Below are 17,293 nucleotides of genomic sequence, written 5' to 3' on the forward strand. Positions count from 1 at the left end.
TTTCTGTCAACTGGAACTGTCGGAAGAACGAAAAGATGCGATGTTGGAAGCTCCAGGAGTTTTATTGCTGATGCAATTGAGGGCGCTTTCGACTCAAACCCACGGCTTTCCTGCCGACGCGCAGGTTTGCTATTCGGCACCACAGCGTCAACAGTGAGCCGACACCTTAGGAAGAAAGGGCTGCGTCCTTTCAAAGTTCGCGTGCTCCAAGAGCTTACCGCCCAGGACCTGGCACAACGATTGGAGTTCTGTCGCGCAGAACAGAGAAGAATTGCTGCAGACCCTGGACATCTGCAGTTCATACTGTTCACTGATGAATCTATTTTCCATCTTGACGGCGCAGTGAACAGGCAAAATACGCGCCAGTGGTCCCGGGAAAACCCCAGGTTTTCAACAACACGTCCTGTTCACTCTCCAGGTGTGGCAGTTTGGTGCGGGATTTGGAGAGAAGGGGTCGTAGGACCATTTTTTTTCAGTGATACTGTCACTGCCGACTCTTACCTGTCGCTGCTGCAGAACGATGTTCTGCCTGAACTGAACGAAAGACACATGCAGCAAGAGGTGTGCATTTTCCAGCACGACGGTGCCCCAGCGCACTGCGCCTCAAAGGTTCGGCGTTTTTTGGATGAGAATTTCACGCGCAAGTGGATGGGCCGCGGGTCCGAAAACATGCCCTGGCCTCCGAGGTCACCTGATCTCACCCCGTGCGATTTTTTTGTTTGGGGCTTCATAAAATCGCTTGTATACAGCGCCGGCACACTGACGAGCATCGCTGCGCTCAAGGCCCGCATTGAGGACGCGTTTGACCAGATCACTGATGAAATGCGGGCAAACGTGTTCAGAAACTATGAAGAGCGCCTGGAGAGGTGCATCCAAGCCAACGGCGGCCACTTTGACGTCTGAGCTGCACAGGATCTCAAGAACAAGTCGCGAAACGGCCCTTATCAGGGCCACCAAAATCCTGCCTGGTGGGAGCTAACGCACCGCCGCTACTCCTTACCCGATCCTCTGCAAATAAAGGAGAACCAAATGGTATCTACACAGATAGCATAATGCAAAAATGCTTTCAGGAGGGTGTCAGAGCGCTCATAGCGTTTATTCTGTGGCAGTGTACGACATCAAACCGCACCGGTAGCGAACAGACGAAAGCAGACGACACTCGAAGCTCGAAAAGATTTATTGCTAAAGGCATTCGAAACGTTGCGAATTTCGCGCAGTTTTTGCCAAACTGCGTTTTTTGTGACCAATTAAAAAACATTTGAAAGAGAGCCTTCAAACTTCCCGCAAACATCCCCCACATTTGCTTAAACTTCGCGGCGAACAAACGAGATGGCGCCACCAGTGCGATCGCTGACAGAGCGGCTTAATTTCCTTCGTCGTCGCCGCAGACGATGTGAATATCCGACTTATTCTGTTCGAATCAGGTAGGTACCCCAAGCAAACGTGGTATTAAACAATTCTGCCGACCAAATGCCATTTCTGTGCGAAATGTGAGCTCGAACAATGAGCCCGTTTAGCTGAAAGAATCATTTTACGGGGCGCGTATATTTCCGCAACACGCGATACTTAAAGCAGTTTTGCGACGCCACCCACTATCGCATATCTCGGGGCACGAGCGTCCGCCTCTGCCAAGGTCACAATTAGCGCAACTGCGTCACTGGGCACATTGATATGGAGCAATATCAAACATACGCGTCGTGCCTATATATAGTGTGAAATGTCTCCTTGTTGCCGCCACCCCAGCGGCTGTGGTCGGAAGCTTCTAGCGGTACAATTAAGCATCAGCACCCCCACCTCGGCATTGCAGGTTACCTGTATACTGCAGGCTCAGCTATATCTATCTAAATATTTGTGAAAAATCACTAACACACACTTTACGTTTGTACATCTATTTTGTTATTTCCCGTTCCTTTTAAAGAGTGTTTGTTTGGTTCTGGTTTATGGGGTTTAGCGTCCCAAAGCGGCCCAGACTATGAGAGACGCCGTAGTGAAGGACTCAGTAAATTTCGACCACCTGGGGTTCTTTAACGTGCACTGACATCGCAAAGCACATGGGCCCCTAGAATTTCGCCTCCATCAATCGCGGCCGGGATCGAGCCCGCGTCTTTCGAACCAGTAGCCGAGCACCATAACCACTGAGCCACCGTGGCGGCTATTTGAAAGAGTGATAGCCGGATTTTTTCTGAACGCAACAGCGCACTATAAATCTCATTCAGCTTGGCTGGGTAAGTGCTGGAAGCGTGAAATTATAGTAGCTCTTTCTGCATAATCTGGGCCACCATATGCGTTTATAGTACTGCAACAACACACAGTCCATTCCTCAGATCACTCACGGCGAGAATGAGAACCACTGCAATGCGATTGGGCCAACATGTTCAGGCAGCACAGGCTGTTTAGACAGTTTTCGAGCCGCTGCAGTAACGCAACTAGTCCGTGTATTCATTTATTAGTGCCCTATGGAGGGCCACATTTGGTCAGCAGCGTTGCTTGTTTGGCTTGTTGGTGCATGGTTGTTAGAAAAACTGTTGCACAGCAGAAGACGGTTGAGGGATACAGAAACAGAGACGAACTGCACTGGCGCTCTCGCATCTCCGTTTCCGTGTCTTTCGTCTTCTGCTGTGCTACAGCTGGTTTTCTAACCACGTTTGCTATTTTCACGGGGCATTAACAGCGGTCGTACAGTCGGCCACGCAGAAACTCGACTCGCGTCTGAAGCAAACGGAACACTTTCGTGGTCTAATGAAGCCTGCAAAGGAGTTTCTCGATATTCGGAGCCCTGGTGAGCTAGCGCACAAATTTGGCGCGAAAATGCTCAGACATTAACGCAGAATGCCTCTTAAATTCCACAAGGTCGCGAATCAACGCAGCTTCACCGAAGAACCGCGATCTCTTTTTTTTTTTCTGGCGAATCTTGTACACCCAAAGACACCAGTTTCCGGTCTATGGTCCAGCACCGAGGGATTCCTAATAGCACAATTTTTGGTGTTTTACTACTGCCGATTATTTTCGCAAATGTTTTCGCAATCGTTATCACGGCAAGGTCATTCCATCTGGCAGCGCTCTCATGCCGGCGTCTATATCTCGTTGTTGCTTCATGTTCTAGCGGTTGCACGCAACCCCTGGTGGTCTTTGTTATCACTGACTCATTCCAGGTTATCTTGTCGATGGCTGCACCAGTTTAGGCTGTGCATATCGCGTCGATTTTAAGCGTTTTGTCTAGGGCAGAAGACACTCAGTTCCGTCTTGGAAGCGGCGACTCATGAACTCTGAATTGTTGCCAGGCGCGTGGCGTTTTCATCCTCTGCAGAGCCGCGTTACCGGCGGCGCAACGCCAGTCGCGACGCAAAGCCCAGAATTGGTTTAGGAGCAACATTGTTTTCTTTGCACATACGCGCAGCGAGCACGCTGATTAACATTGAAGTATGTAAAACTGCCTAGTTTTTCAGTTTTACAGAACGCTCTAGTCAGCTTTTTCCGTGATGCGTCGTGATACGATAGGGTCAACGATCATAACAGTAACCCAGTTTGACTACCACGACGTTCAATTTCGTTTTGAATTTTCCTGTGAGATAACTGCTCCTTCCGAAATCACTTTACCTTCATATCACCACTATGTAGCCCAGAAATAACTCCATTTCTACTTTACTACCTTAGCGTAATAAGGCTGGGTTTGACGGACTGGACCACAGGCGCAAATTGGTTGGTAAACTGGTTTTTGAGCAAAGGAAATGGCGCAGTATCTGTCTCACATATCTCGGTAGACACCTGAATCGCGCCGTAAGGGAAGGGAGGAAGGAAGGTGGGAGTGAACGAAGAAAGAGAGAAAGAGGTGCCGTAGTGGAGGTCTCCGGAATAATTTCGACCACCTGGGGATCGTTAATGTGCACTGACATCGCACAGCCCACGGGCGCCTTTTGCGTTCCGCCTCCATCAAAACGCGGCTGCCGCGATCGAATTCGAACCCGGGTACTGAGACTCGGTAGACGGGCGCCTTAACCACTGAGCCACCGCGGCGGCGCAGGCACAGATCATTCGTGGTCTGTGGTCACTTCAGTCATTTAATATCGCTGGCTAACGCTTTGATACACTTGGCGTGTAGAGAAATTAGCGAGATATTGCGCTATGCGAGCCCCATTTCATAAAGGCAGACTGTAATGAAAACACATATCTAGAACATGCACGTGCAGTGTTATGCTATTGCTCCTTTCAACCGCAGCCGTGACCGCAGCAGAAAGAGACACAGCTTGCACTTAAAGCTTCTCATGCGATCGCATCCTGACAAGCTAAAAAATATGCGCTGATGCTGATGTACTGTGCGCGAGAAGCCTTTTTTTTTTGTTGGTGTTCTTTGCAATGGCATATTTGTCAAGCGTCAATCGGGCCTATAAGATTGGTTGGTTGGTTTATGGGGTTTAACGTCGCAAAGCGACTCAGACTATGAGGGACGCCGTAGTGGAGGGCTCCGGAAATTTCGACCACCTGGGGTTCTTTAACGTGTACTGTGTAACCTTTTGAAAAAGTGCTTTTACCCCGCGGTCCGCATGTACTATCAGGGATAGAAGTTCCCAGTACGCGGGCGCGCTCTCAAAAGCACTTATCGCTGGCGGCGGTATGTTTTTTGTCGGCGTGTTCATTCCGGCTAGAAGGGGCGGTCGTCCGAGAATGTCCCCGGAACGGCGTACCGATCGTTCAGCTTTACAGGCGCGAAGCAACGATCCGGCAGCCCGCAGCAGCGAGCTGCTCATAAAACCCAAAAAGAAATGCAGATTGCCTACGTCAGCTTGTCAACTCATCGTGTGGGCTGCTTCTTGCACCATATCTAAGAGCAGACATTTCCAGGCAAGCACCCATTGGCACGCGAAATGGATGCTCCTTTCTCAGACCGCTGGGTGACTGGTGGTGCAGCGATGCACTTGATCCAGCGGCGGCGTTTCCTGGGTACTTCTGTCCCCGAAGTAGGTGGGACGGAGTTCAAAAGTGTAGTACCTGGTGCGACAGAAATTCTGCCCGTAAAAGTGAAAGTAATCACCTTAAAGGCCGATCACGCGTTTTTGGCTTTTCTTGGCAGTGTGGAGGCACACCCCATCATGCTTGCGGGCCGTTTGCTTAAAACGCACTACACCAGCCATGTTCGCCAGTGTTCTCGTTTAGTGCGCAGTGCCTGTTTGAAATGCGGAGGCGCCATTCTGAAAATTTATGTTGTTCTTAAAATTTGAGTCCTGCGCGGCGGCAAGCGCTACGGGGCGAGCCATATTATATAAAAGCCGTTGGCCCGCATCGGCAAGCGGTCGCATGTTTCCTTTCGTATTGCTTTCGGTGTAAACCTGTTGGGATACATTCAGCCGCTCCATACACCATTTTACCTGGGCGCTGCCACCTTTAGCCATCTTGCACACGCAGCGCCGTCTAAGATCGGGGCAATATCATCGCCATGCTGGAATGTGGGATCACGCAGTGGTGCATTCGCATGTGGGTCAACGGCGGCTATTTTCTTTCTAGTGTGCTTTAATTTCGGTGCTGCAGAGTTCATGAAACTTGGAAAAAAAGAAAGAAAAAAAACCACCTAGGCGCAAATAATTTCACAAGGACAAAAAGAGACGAGGAGACAACGGACAGGCGCCTGTCCGCTGTCTCTTTGTCTCTTTATCCGGCGCCTGTCCGTTGTCTCCTCGTCCTTTTTTGTCCTTGTGAAATTATCTGCGCCTAGGTGTTTTTTTTTTCAGTTTCAGGATGCAATACCAACTAGCCCGTCAACATGCCTTGCAGAGCGCATGAAGGGAAAAATTATTGCTTCAGGCGGAGTCGAGCTCGCTGAGATGTCATGCTCAGAACTTCGGTTAGCAACGAAGCTGCAAAAGCTCGACGAGTCGCAGCAGTACGCTGGCTGTGCCTGTGATTAGCATTGTAGGTTAGTCGACTCGTTATAAGGGCTTTTGCTTTGAATGGTTTCTTAGATCGCTATATTCCGATTGCGAAGAAAAAGCGCGAAAATCCTGCGGCGCCTTTAGAGATGGACATTCGCTCTGCTCTGGGTCATCCGTTTCTGTTCGAATGTGTGCGCGCGTATACTTGCGCAGACTCTTCGCACTCCCACCACCAGTGCATACGTCCGGGGAATTATACTTACTCTTCAGAATTCGCTTTTCTATTTCACACCAATCATAGCTGCTGCTGGATAGATCGCGGCCGATCCATTTCTAGCGGTACCATGCATGCGCAGATTCTGTTACTTTATCCGCCGTCAGGCTAGACCGTGATCGTAGGACTCAATTCTTTTGGATAAAAGCAGTTATTGTAGAAAGTTGCGTGAAAACCCAAAAGGCACATTTATTGTGGCTTCGCCGTGTTGCATTGGCGAGTTTAGACTGCAAAAATCGCGTCTCGATTAAGACCTGTGTTACAACAAGTACAACAAGCCAACGTTCGTTGACCGGCCAAAGGTACTTGCTTTTCGTGCTTTTGTCGACACATAAGCATTCCTGGGGATGCGTCACCGTCCAACTTTCACGTCGGTAAAAGTAGTTCAAGATATACTTTGTTTGCTTAAAAACATAAAAATCTCAAACATAATTGAAACAGTTACTCCCCTTTCGTTCGTACCCAAAATGAAAAACTGGCGTTGTGTTTATGCCAGCCCCTTTTGCACCGACGAAGTTTTCCGAGCAGACGCGAGATGACAAAGAGAGCGAGAAGTCTTTCCTGTTAACGTTTGCAACCCAAAGCCGTCGCTGCTCTTCGTCCGCAAGAAATCGATGCAGCTGAAAAATCCTGCAACAACAGTGCCGGCCTGCGCGGCTGGCCGCGAGCTTAACATTTTTCTATTTCTAACTTTTTTCGCTTTCGGTAGTTGTTGGATCCGAAGACGACGCATTGGTTCCCAGTGGATCTCGAGCCCACTGTCATAGCGCTAAATCCACGAAAGAGCAGAAACGTGACAAAAATGTGCCAAGCGCCAGACTAGGACACTGAAAACATGGCGCGGGCACCACTGATCGCACAGGCCAAACAGCCAAAGGGGAGGAAGGCAGTCGGCCGTCGGCGCACTTCCGAAGAACTGGGTGCGAGGGTAAGACGGAAAAGGGTGTATATAGCGTGCAGCGATAAGCCTTGGCCACTGCATCCATGCCCGTTTACTTTCTTTGGTGGCTACACACTTCATTAAAAAATCTGCCTGAGCAAATATTGAGTCGCATGTGTATGAGCATTCCGGCGAGGCGGGTCAACACTGCAAGCGCCATGAGCCTTTACAGTGAGCTCGGCGGGGTCGATCTACCAAATTAGATGCATCTTAGGTCTACTGCGGCAGCGCGCCGATACACGTAGATAACCGAACTATAACGCCGAATCAAGCTTTTGATGAACTAAAGGCCGTTAACCACACTGCTGACGGATCACCATGCAAGCTGGCCTCATGAACTCCAAGCCATTGTTGGCGTGAAGTCCAGACAGTGGCCAGAACAGCAGGTAGGCTGCTTGGTTTTACATTCTGAAGCTAAGAGCACAGAATATAGGCGGGCACGGGAGACGAAGGCGCACGTCTACATTCTGCGCTGTTAACCTTGGACAATGGCGTGATGGTTCAAGAAATGAGAGCGTATCGACCCTCTTGTCAGGCAGCCCAGGAAACGCGGCGGTCGTGAGCCTTACGCACTGAGCCGTGTTTCCTCCCGTTGGACACGTTCGATCATCAAGAATAAAAACAGCAACGAACAACACCGGGCTTTTCATTCATCTGCTATTAATTAAATAAAAGAAGAAAACCGCCCTCAGTCGAAATCCGGTCACTGCAAAGGCGGTGCGAATTCTAAGCGAACTTGAGAACAATTAGGACCAACTGGACAAACCCAGACTCATGTCAACTCAAATTTAGGCTCACTCACCCACTTGGGCTTAAACTGAAACTCCAAAGAACTGATGCTCACCTGGGCTCACTCCGACTCAGAATCTTGTGCCTTGAGCCCAAGTTAAGGGACTAATGAGTGAATCGCCGGCTCTCCTACAACGGAGATCCGCACAATTTGGCCGAAGCCGAAGGTTAGTCCTGAAGTATAAGCTTAGTTTATAATGACACCGTTCCCGCTTAGAATTCTTGAACAATTCGTCCTCGCCCTGCCCACTGCTAGTCATCCTATAGTTAGCTTAGTTTGTAGATCGACGTCCCTAGACAGGCGGCGGCCGCAGTTCAAACACTGGACAAACTAGGAAGCTCTAAAAACTAAAACTGGGAAGTTTTAGAAAGCTGTATAGCATTCCTTTGTAGCCTTATGGCTATGCTCAAGGGGATGCGAATGAGTAGTTACACCTTTGTTGAAGTCGAAGCTTCATAGATTCCTTCGTATAATCGACCGGTTGCTAGGGGTAAACAAGGAGAAGACCAATACTGACACGCGATAGTCACATGACGACACATTGACACTTTTCCTTTATGTATATTTGCTTCTGGACGGGGATTCGATCTGGGGAACCACATACGAAGGCAAGGAAACAAGCTTCCCGCTGAGCCCTAGACAGCGCCGATCGGTCGCGGCGCCACAGAGATAGCAAGGTTCAAAAATGCTGACTTTTCTAACCTCTCAAGACATACAGCATGCACCGCCATAATTGATAAAAAAAATTTTGGAGTACTTCCCGGTAGGTTTCCGCATAGAAGCTTGTGAGAGCATAGGAAATGAGTCATACAAATAAATACCTAAAATAAGTAAATGCGAATGAAAATTAGGGTGAAGAACTAAAATTTTTGGTCATTTTTTGTCACTTTAAAGGCGTGTCTCTCCTAAGGACAAGGACCTCTACCACTGGACTCCAATTAAACTTCCTTGCGCCGGCTGCTGCTGCTGTATCCCCACAAAGTCTCTAATCTCATCTCCCCACTTGACCCTCTTGCCGCACCTTGCTACGTTTACCGTCTCTTGGAGTCCACTCCTTTGCAATAAGGAACTATCGACTATCGTATTTTCCCGTATATGGACTGGAAGAAAGATTTTGCACTCTGTTCCGAGTAATACCTAGTTGTGCACGTTGCTGCTGCGATTGAAACTGCACTGACGCCACAAATGCGTAAGTACCTTGTCGTTTTCGAAGTTCCCTCTTCTTGGAGCAGTTCACTGCTATTGCGTTTGAAGTTACATCGCCGTTTCAAGTACTCATCTGTTGGCCGTGTGTGACATTTCTCGTGTTATCGCAGTGGGCGCGGAGCGACGTACTTGATAAGCTTATCGGCAGTCGAGTGCGTGTTCTACCGCCCGTCCCCCCCCCCCCCCCCCCTGACCCGATTTTTGCATTTGCGCCAGAAGCGGGCACCGGCTTAGAGCTTCGTATTACGGTATAGGAGTGCTCATATCACCTGCCGTTAATCAGGCCGTGAATCACCGCTAAAATAATTTATAGAATTGCGCGAAGCCTCATCGCCTTGTGTTTCCCGTAGCGGTCGCCATGTTTTTACAATGGTCGAAGAAGTCAGCCATCTCCTTACCAGCTGCCATTCTTAGACATCCGACAGTGTCTCGGTAGGCGCATTTTTCTAATGTGAAACACGAAAGTGCGTTTTAGGTGTTCCGTAAAACGAAAAATAACCAAAAAAACGTCCAGACTTTTTGCCATCTCCCGGGGCGACGAAGCGACCATGGGATCTGTATCTTATTCCCAAGCCTACCTGGGCCACACCGCAGATCGGACATTCTCAATAGCGTCCCCTATGGACTCAGGGCCCTCAGTCAGGAATCATTCTCATTGTACACTAAATGAACGCAGCACTTTTCAGACACGACTCACTATAACGCCAATGACGACGCCAATAAGTCGGAAAAGGTCCCTCATACTGCTGTCACTATAAAAAAAATAGTAAAAATGCCGAGGAAACTGCGCCAGCCATAATTGTCGGGCAGAACCCGTAACAAACGTGGCACGCATCATACTCCACGTGGAAGCGACGTATCAAACTCATGAAAGGAATTGATCAGTGGGCGACTCGCTGAAGAAACCTGTCATCAGCTAAATTTTCCCTGCGTGGTATTATAAAGACAAGAAATAACTGTCGTAATTACGCATCGCAAGCGCAGGCACGCTCCGTGATAAACTCATACTTCCTCATGACAACATGGCGCGACCACCGCGGCGCAGCTCAGTTGGATGGAGCGCACATAATCTGATGCCTTGAAAGCTTTGGAGACTAGTGAAGATTGACAGAGTGTTGTTAGGACGAGTTGCCCGGTTAAGCAGTACGAGGAAGGGTCTCGCTGCTACTTCCCCCTCGCGCCTTGTGACTGCATTACGAAAAAAACTGCGATGCAACCAGTTTCTCAGAACTCATCACGGGCAGCTAGGGAGACAACGTCCCTGCATGAAGGAAGAGTGTGAAAGAGACGATATGGACAACCCGGACGAGGTGGGCAAAGGTATAAAATAACGGCCGAGATGCGGACCGGTAGCACAACTCCCACATTCTGTAATAAGGGAGTAATTACTCATTGACGTCCACCCGAGTGCAGCCATACGGCCACAAAGGAAAGCTATACAGCTTTCACAGAAACTTTCACAGAAAGTTATTGATCAATTCGCTCTCGCCCTACCATAAGCTTGCCGTCCCGGTTAGCTCAATTGGTAGAGCGACTGCTCCGGTGTAGCGGTGGTCCCGGGTTCGAACCCCGGACCAGGACGAAGTTTCTGTGAAAGCTGTATAGCTTTCCTTTGTGGCCGTATGGCTGCGCTCGAGGGGACGTCAATGAGTAATTACTCCCTTATTACAAATCTACTCCACCTTGGGGGATTCCCCTAAATATTTGGTCCCACATTCTGATGCACAGGTGTCGGCCAGAGTGGACACATCGCGGCATCTCCGGTAGACAAAAGTATAACAGTATGACAGAACGTACCCCTTTACTTCGCATGTCATATTTTCTCATGACTCTCTGAGCGTGCTTTTTCAGCATTTGGGCAATTCCTAACTGTGTTCTGCGGCAGTGAAAGTCCCGCGGATTAAAGGATGATCAAGGTTTCATAGCCAAAGGGCAATAAAATCAAAATATATTTTATCGAGGGAAAGCTCATGGCAACGTGCACTTCCAGATCCTGCTAGCCGGACACCTTATGCATACTGCGAGCCCCAGCTTTGAAGGGTGCCCGAAAAAGAGCAATAATGAGAGGAAACTAATCCAATTGCACTCTAGGCGATTTTTCGTCATTACGAGAATAACGACGACCGTTAGTCTTCGGATACGAAGTGAGTTTAGCAAAAGGGCTAACTATGGGACAAGGCAGCCCTGTGAAGATTTCAAGGACTAAATATTTCGCACTCGGTAACAAGGTCCTCGCCATGATCCTCTCTGTATCGCTCTGCTCCGCTGTAACTAACTTTTGATGGCATGTTTGTTGCTTGTCAAATTGGGGCCTTTTGTAACCGAAGTCCGCGCGAGTACGCAACAGGGGAAAAAAATTAATGGTTAACGTTGTTCGTGAACGAGAGCACCGTCGCTATCCGTGCGGAGGCCAGGACTGCTGCTTCAAGAAAGCCTTAGTGGCACCAGAGCGATCGGCAGCTGAGAATGTTACCGTATGTATACGACGCGTTTCGAGAAGTGTACTGGGTGAGTCTCGTGCTGCGCGTAAAGGATATACACAATTTCATTTCGTGAGTATATGGCATTGTACTGTCTGGCAGCGAAGCGGTGCTATGAAGTAACAGACCGTGCTAGGAAGCAACAGAGCGGCACCGTGGAATGAGTGAGAAAAAATATTTGCAGTCGCAAAGGAATCCTGGAGACGACGCCGCCCGGCGCAGTACCGCCACGCCCGGCAAAAAAAGGACCCGCGGTGGCGGCGGCGAGGAAAGAAGACCGCGCCGGTACACCGCCGGGAGATATCGAATGCATGTTGCCACGATCATGGCAGCGCCGGCTGCGAAGCAGTGCGCTTCGGTGTACACAGGATTCGATGACATTTTGCGCGAGAAGAATGACGTTATAAGCGCGTCGTCTTTGTTTTAAGGCTCAAAAAAGCTTGCTGCGGAAGCGTATGGCAATGAAGCAGCCATACAATGCACGAATAATGTCAATACGTTCGACAAATCACGATTGGGCTACATTTACCTCTTCCATGCTTCATATAATACAACCCGCGCATTCGGAAAGCTCAGTCGCAGTGTTCTAGGGCTAATGTAGATTACAATATTTTATGAAGGTTTTAGCAGGACGGCTTCAGACAATAGTTAAAGACATTGTAGGCTGCCATCAAACAGGCGGCATTAAGGAACGTTCACTGAGAACAACATACAAGATGCGATGCGTGCCTCACTGCTGTGACGTCACACACCCTTGCGTCGCCGTCGTGCAACTCGACCAATAAAGAAAGCTTTTGACTGTGCCCCGCTTGTTATTTTATTCGCTAACCTCGATCATATCAACGTCGGTTCGGTCATAAGAGAGGGCGTGACCATGGTTTCCAGAGCTGCTCCATGCAGCTGGTTATCAATAAGTTACTGGGGGCCCCTATTAATGTGCAGCGTTCGGTGCTCCAAGCCGGGCTACCCCATTAGCCTACTTTTGTTCACGCGATAGCGTTAAAGGCCCCGCTCTCCAGAAAATCATGTGTCGCGTTGTCGGCGTCGGCGTTGTGAGCGAAAAAACACGAACATGGCTATGGCGGGTGGTCCCCAGAGAGCAACCTAGAAGGCAGGTGGTCCACTTATGTCACATGACCTTGCGGCGTCATCACAACCTGCCCACCGTGGCAGGTGGCAGTTAAATTAATGATTGGTCGCTCGGGGAGAGTAACCTGAGTGGCACAAGACACACCGCTGGGAGTATCTGCCATCACAGGGCAGTTGCGCATCGCTAATCCACTGAACCACTGCGCCAGGAGGGATATGAGGACTCGCAGGGATCTGTGAATGTAAAGTAGAGAATGATCATCTGCATATATGGGAATTAAACCATTGCGCTTTCGTGCAGTTTATATTGAAACACTCTGTCCGTTGTAAGAAATGACTGTCCATGGGTTTCAGGTGAAGAAAGTATCACAGCAACTTGCGGGGACCGTCACCGGAAGTTTAGTTAACTGGGGAAAGTGCATAGAGTTCTGGCACAGTGAGTGGTCATTAACCTCGTATAATTTTGCCAATTTGACTTGGGTGACCCCTCCTGCGAAGTACCTGGGTGTCCCCTTAGTCTGTTATAAAAAGAATGACAATTTTTGGCGACTTCAGGTGCAAGAAACACGCGATAAAGCTGAGAAGTGGAAGGGTGCATATTTTTCGCTCGTTGCGCGGGCCACCGTGTGTAACCTTGTTCGATGAAACAGCGTGAGGGACGGGGACGTAGACAGAAGAGGACAGACACAGGGCCGATTAAACTTGCATTTGGTCTAGACGTTGACACCATGAAATATGCACCGCTGCTTCTCTTCATCCGGAACTTTGAAATATGTCTCACAAGTGACAGGAGCTCGGGCGCTGACTTCTTCGGCCGAGCCACGAATTTCGGAACAAGGGTCAGTACCTCGGCGACGTCTTTGGGGGAGCTCCAAGTTTTCTGGGTTGTGGGCCTGCCCGTTTACGGTATGAGCATAGTCCTTCAATGCATTGAAGGACTATGGTATGAGTTTGCGGTCGTTCGAGTGTACACAAGTACGTTCTGAGAGGATTCTGGTGTGGACTAGTTGGTTCATTCTTTAAGAAACCGATTCCCACAGCGCAATGTAACGACGACAAGAAGGAACACGAAACACAGGACGGGAAACACAGCGCCCATCTTGTGTTTCGTGTTCCTTCTTGTCCTCGTTCCGTTGCGCTGTGTGAATCTGTTCCACAAGTACGCCAAGGTCTGCTGCCACAGTAATTCCGCTGTATGGTCCACGGTGAGCATAAACTCTCTAGTCGAATCTTGGCAGTTGCGGGATCCAGGTAACTCCGTAGCTGAACAGAAAGCGAAGTTCTGTGCAGGCGAGCTAGTCTGCCATTCAGATCTCAAGACCCTGCAGATCCGAGCACCTTGACCCACTGAAGGTTGGAAACTGGCAAACAAGACGAGAACATCTTCTGGGAGCTTCTTGTTTCTGATGCATTTGGACAGCGAGCGTGCTAGGCAGACGGCGGCGGCAGTAAGTGTAACGGTGAAGTGAGGGTCAGTGGACACATATTGAAAAGGACCCGCGGAACAAGAAATGAAGCTTGCAAGTGTTGAGGTGCGGGCTAGTTGGTTGATCATGTTTGATTAAACAAGGTCAAATGATGAAACATGATCATGGCTGTTCTGTCCTCTTCTGTCTGCGTCCTAGTCCCTTGCGTTGTTTCATCAAACAAGATCAACCAAATAGCCCGAACCTTAACACTTGTAAGATTCATTTCTAGTCTTGCGGACCCCTTTCAGTATGTGTCCAGTGACCCCCACTTCACCGTTGCGCTTATTGCCGTCGCCGTCTGCCTAGCACGCTCGCTGTCCTTCTGCATCAGAACCAAGAAGCCCCCAGATGATGTTGTCGTCTTGTTTGCCAGTTTCCAACCTTCAGAGGGTCACGGTGCTCGGATCTGCAGGATCTTGAGATCTAAATGGCAAAGACTAGCTCGCCCGCACAGAACGTCGCTTTCTGCTCAGCTACAGAGTTACCTGGATCCCGCAACGGCCAAGCATCGACTACGAGATTTCATGCTCACCGCGGACCGTACAGCGGAATTCTTGTGGCAACAGACCTTGACGTACTTGAGGACACGCGCACTACCGCGAACTCATACCATAGTCATTCAAGTCCTTCAGCGTCAGTGCATTGAAGGACTACGCTCATACCGTAAGCGGACAGGCCTACAACCCAGAAAACCTGGAGCTCCCCAAAGACGTTGCCGAAGTACTGTACCTTGGTTCGAAATTCGCTGTTCAGCCGAAGAAATCAGCACCCGAGCTCCTGTCACTTGTGAGACAATTTTCAAAAGTCCCGGAAAACGAAAAGCAGCGTTGCATATCTGAAGGTGTCGACGTATTGACCAAATGCAAGCTTTGTCAGCGCTGTGTCTGTCCTCTTCAATCTACGTCCTCGTCCCTCGCAACGTTTCATCGAACATGACCAACCAAATAGCTCGCAGCTCAACACTTGTGTGTAATCTGTTTTCTTTTGGTAAGCTGGGGTATCTTTGCAAGCTTTACCCTGTTCGAGGATAAATATGCAAAGGCTACACAGTGCCGTTTTTGTATGGGCACCGAGTTAGAAAAGGTGCAGTCGAACGAATTTGTTCAGGCAGGTGAACGATGGGGGTCTGAGGTTTGCTCCCCCTTTTTGCACGGCAGCTAGTTAACCGCTTTCTGTCTTACTGTGAAAGCATACCTACTAGGCAGTAAAATCAGTGCTTCTTTCTATGCCCGTAATAGCATAGCTATCCTAACATAGCAACCCACCATAAAGATAAACGAATACTTTGTCGTCATCTACCCGCAAGCAGTGAAACACTGGCGCAACGCAAAACAGGTGCGGTCACAATGGAACTTCTCTTATCGCCGCCCTCACTGCGCAGCTCCAGGAGGGCGTTATCGGAGATCACGGGCACCGCCCGCCTCCGGGGCGCTGCAGCACTCGAGCAGCTCAACCGTACGAGCCAGAACAGCGCTCATCATTCGCCGGGCAGGCAGCGCGCTACAAGGCCGACATTTCACCGGCTCATCCACGATGATTCCTGCGGTCGTCTTCGTCTCACTACTCCTGTCGCAAGCAGGTGGGCATGTCATTTCCAAAACGGGCCTGCTCCACTCTCAGTGGAGCCAGGTCTTTTTTTATTCCGCAGTACTACGCGTGTAGAAAAGGTGTTATTTCTACCTCTGTCTCCTTAATCACTGAGGTTAGCAGGTGGTCATGTATACGCTCGTTGCCGCCACCTACAAAAACCATTTATTGCAAGGTATGCCTTTTTTAACAGCGTTTCAAAACTTACGCGAAAAAGTGCGTGTCTGTTTATGGAAGGTTTAAATCTTGGGGTTTCTTGAGGGGACCAATAAGCACAGAACCAATCAGGCCTGCTAGTAGGCGGTTTTACTGTCGAGCCACAGTGATGCTCAGTGATTTTGTACAGAAGAAAATAAAGCAGGTGTCACGAAGACTGGGGAAGGGCGTGGCTGGTTGATATATGAACGCGACATTTACGAGAGTCATCAACTCATTTATTAGTGCTTAATGTCGAGTGGGCCGACGGCTGAAGGTGTGGCTGGCGATGTGCAGTTTCAAGCTGATTGACGCATATCTACGACATCAGCATGTACCGTCTCATTCTCAACATAACCGCCAGGGCAGATGCATTCTGTAAGGCTCATGTTATCAGAACGCCGCTAAAAACGTACTTTGTTCGAGAGGAGCTGGGAAAGATAGGGAGGTTATTGGTCTCGTATCCTCCGCTGCTTGTAAGGCACCGTGCATGGTGCACTGTCTCGCAAAAACTTTTGCAAGACACAACAAAACCCGAGCGATGAGCCTCCCAGAGAAGAAACGACATTCCTCTTTTATCTCTGGGAGGCACACAACCGGCGACAGAATTTTATGTCGTACGTCCTGCCTGTCGTCAGCTCGCAACGGATCGCGATAGCGGAGTGGACAAATTATTTGAACACCTCAGTAGCGAAGCATGGCGACAAGCGAGAAGTAAATTCTAAACAGCACTCTATGCAAAGCCGGTGAGCCAGCTATAGCACGGCAGAGTTGTGACAGTGAACGAAAGAAGTGAAAGAGTGGCGCAACACACAAACCCCACGAAAGCACGAACGGTGCTCAGAGGTACAGCTAAATGGCAGCAACTGAACGAAGCTGCGAAAGAACGCGAAAGCTGCGAGCAGGTGGCAAGATGAAGCTGAGCCGCACTTTTGCTACGTCACCAATTCACCCGTCGTTCGGGGTCATCGAGCAAATTGGAAACACTGGAATCGCTTACGTAGCTGGCGCACCGTTACATCCCCTGTAAAAGAACGCGATGACGAGGAGACCAGACTGATCGAGAGGTTTCAATGGCCACCATTCTCTTTGGACATATAATAGACCTGTATCTCTTCTACTCTTCTCGGGGGTGAAGTCCGTCAGTTTTCGCTTACGATATGCGCAGACAACGGGCGACAAATGTACAGCCTTTGTCAAAAGCTTGGAGCCCAGGGGGTTTGCTTCTGAGCCTCACTGTGTGGTTCGTGATGCATCTCCAGCGCTCCAAATTTCCTCTGGGTAAGAAGATTTCTGGTTCTGCCTCCTTCAATGGGTAGGACTTCCCAGAATGCTTCAGGAGCCCCACTGCAAGGCTAAAGTAAACCCCCTGGTCTCTAAACTTTTGACAAAGACTGTA

General features: G+C 49.4%; 1 protein-coding gene and 1 long non-coding RNA gene across 6 annotated transcripts in view; one reads left to right on the top strand and one right to left on the bottom strand.

Annotated features, from left to right (window-relative positions):
- LOC149354127 (uncharacterized) overlaps nt 1-9,156 on the bottom strand; it is a 532,700-nt gene extending 523,544 nt beyond the window's left edge. For all 4 annotated transcript variants that reach the window (XR_016291179.1, XR_016291176.1, XR_016291177.1 and 1 more), the window contains exon 1: nt 9,066-9,156. This is a non-coding gene — a long non-coding RNA (uncharacterized LOC149354127). The remainder of the gene's footprint in view (nt 1-9,065) is intronic.
- The window catches only part of LOC149354136 (uncharacterized), a 78,634-nt gene that overhangs the window by 8,136 nt on the left and 53,205 nt on the right, over nt 1-17,293 (top strand). For both annotated transcript variants that reach the window (XM_089583075.1, XM_089583076.1), the window contains exon 2: nt 15,494-15,691. In XM_089583075.1, the coding sequence (XP_089439201.1) occupies nt 15,646-15,691 (46 nt within the window). In that variant the 5' untranslated portion in view covers nt 15,494-15,645. The remainder of the gene's footprint in view (nt 1-15,493; nt 15,692-17,293) is intronic.

This window comes from Amblyomma mixtum, chromosome 3 (assembly GCF_055824585.1).
Source record: "Amblyomma mixtum isolate Tamu chromosome 3, ASM5582458v1, whole genome shotgun sequence".
Taxonomy (NCBI): domain Eukaryota; kingdom Metazoa; phylum Arthropoda; class Arachnida; order Ixodida; family Ixodidae; genus Amblyomma; species Amblyomma mixtum.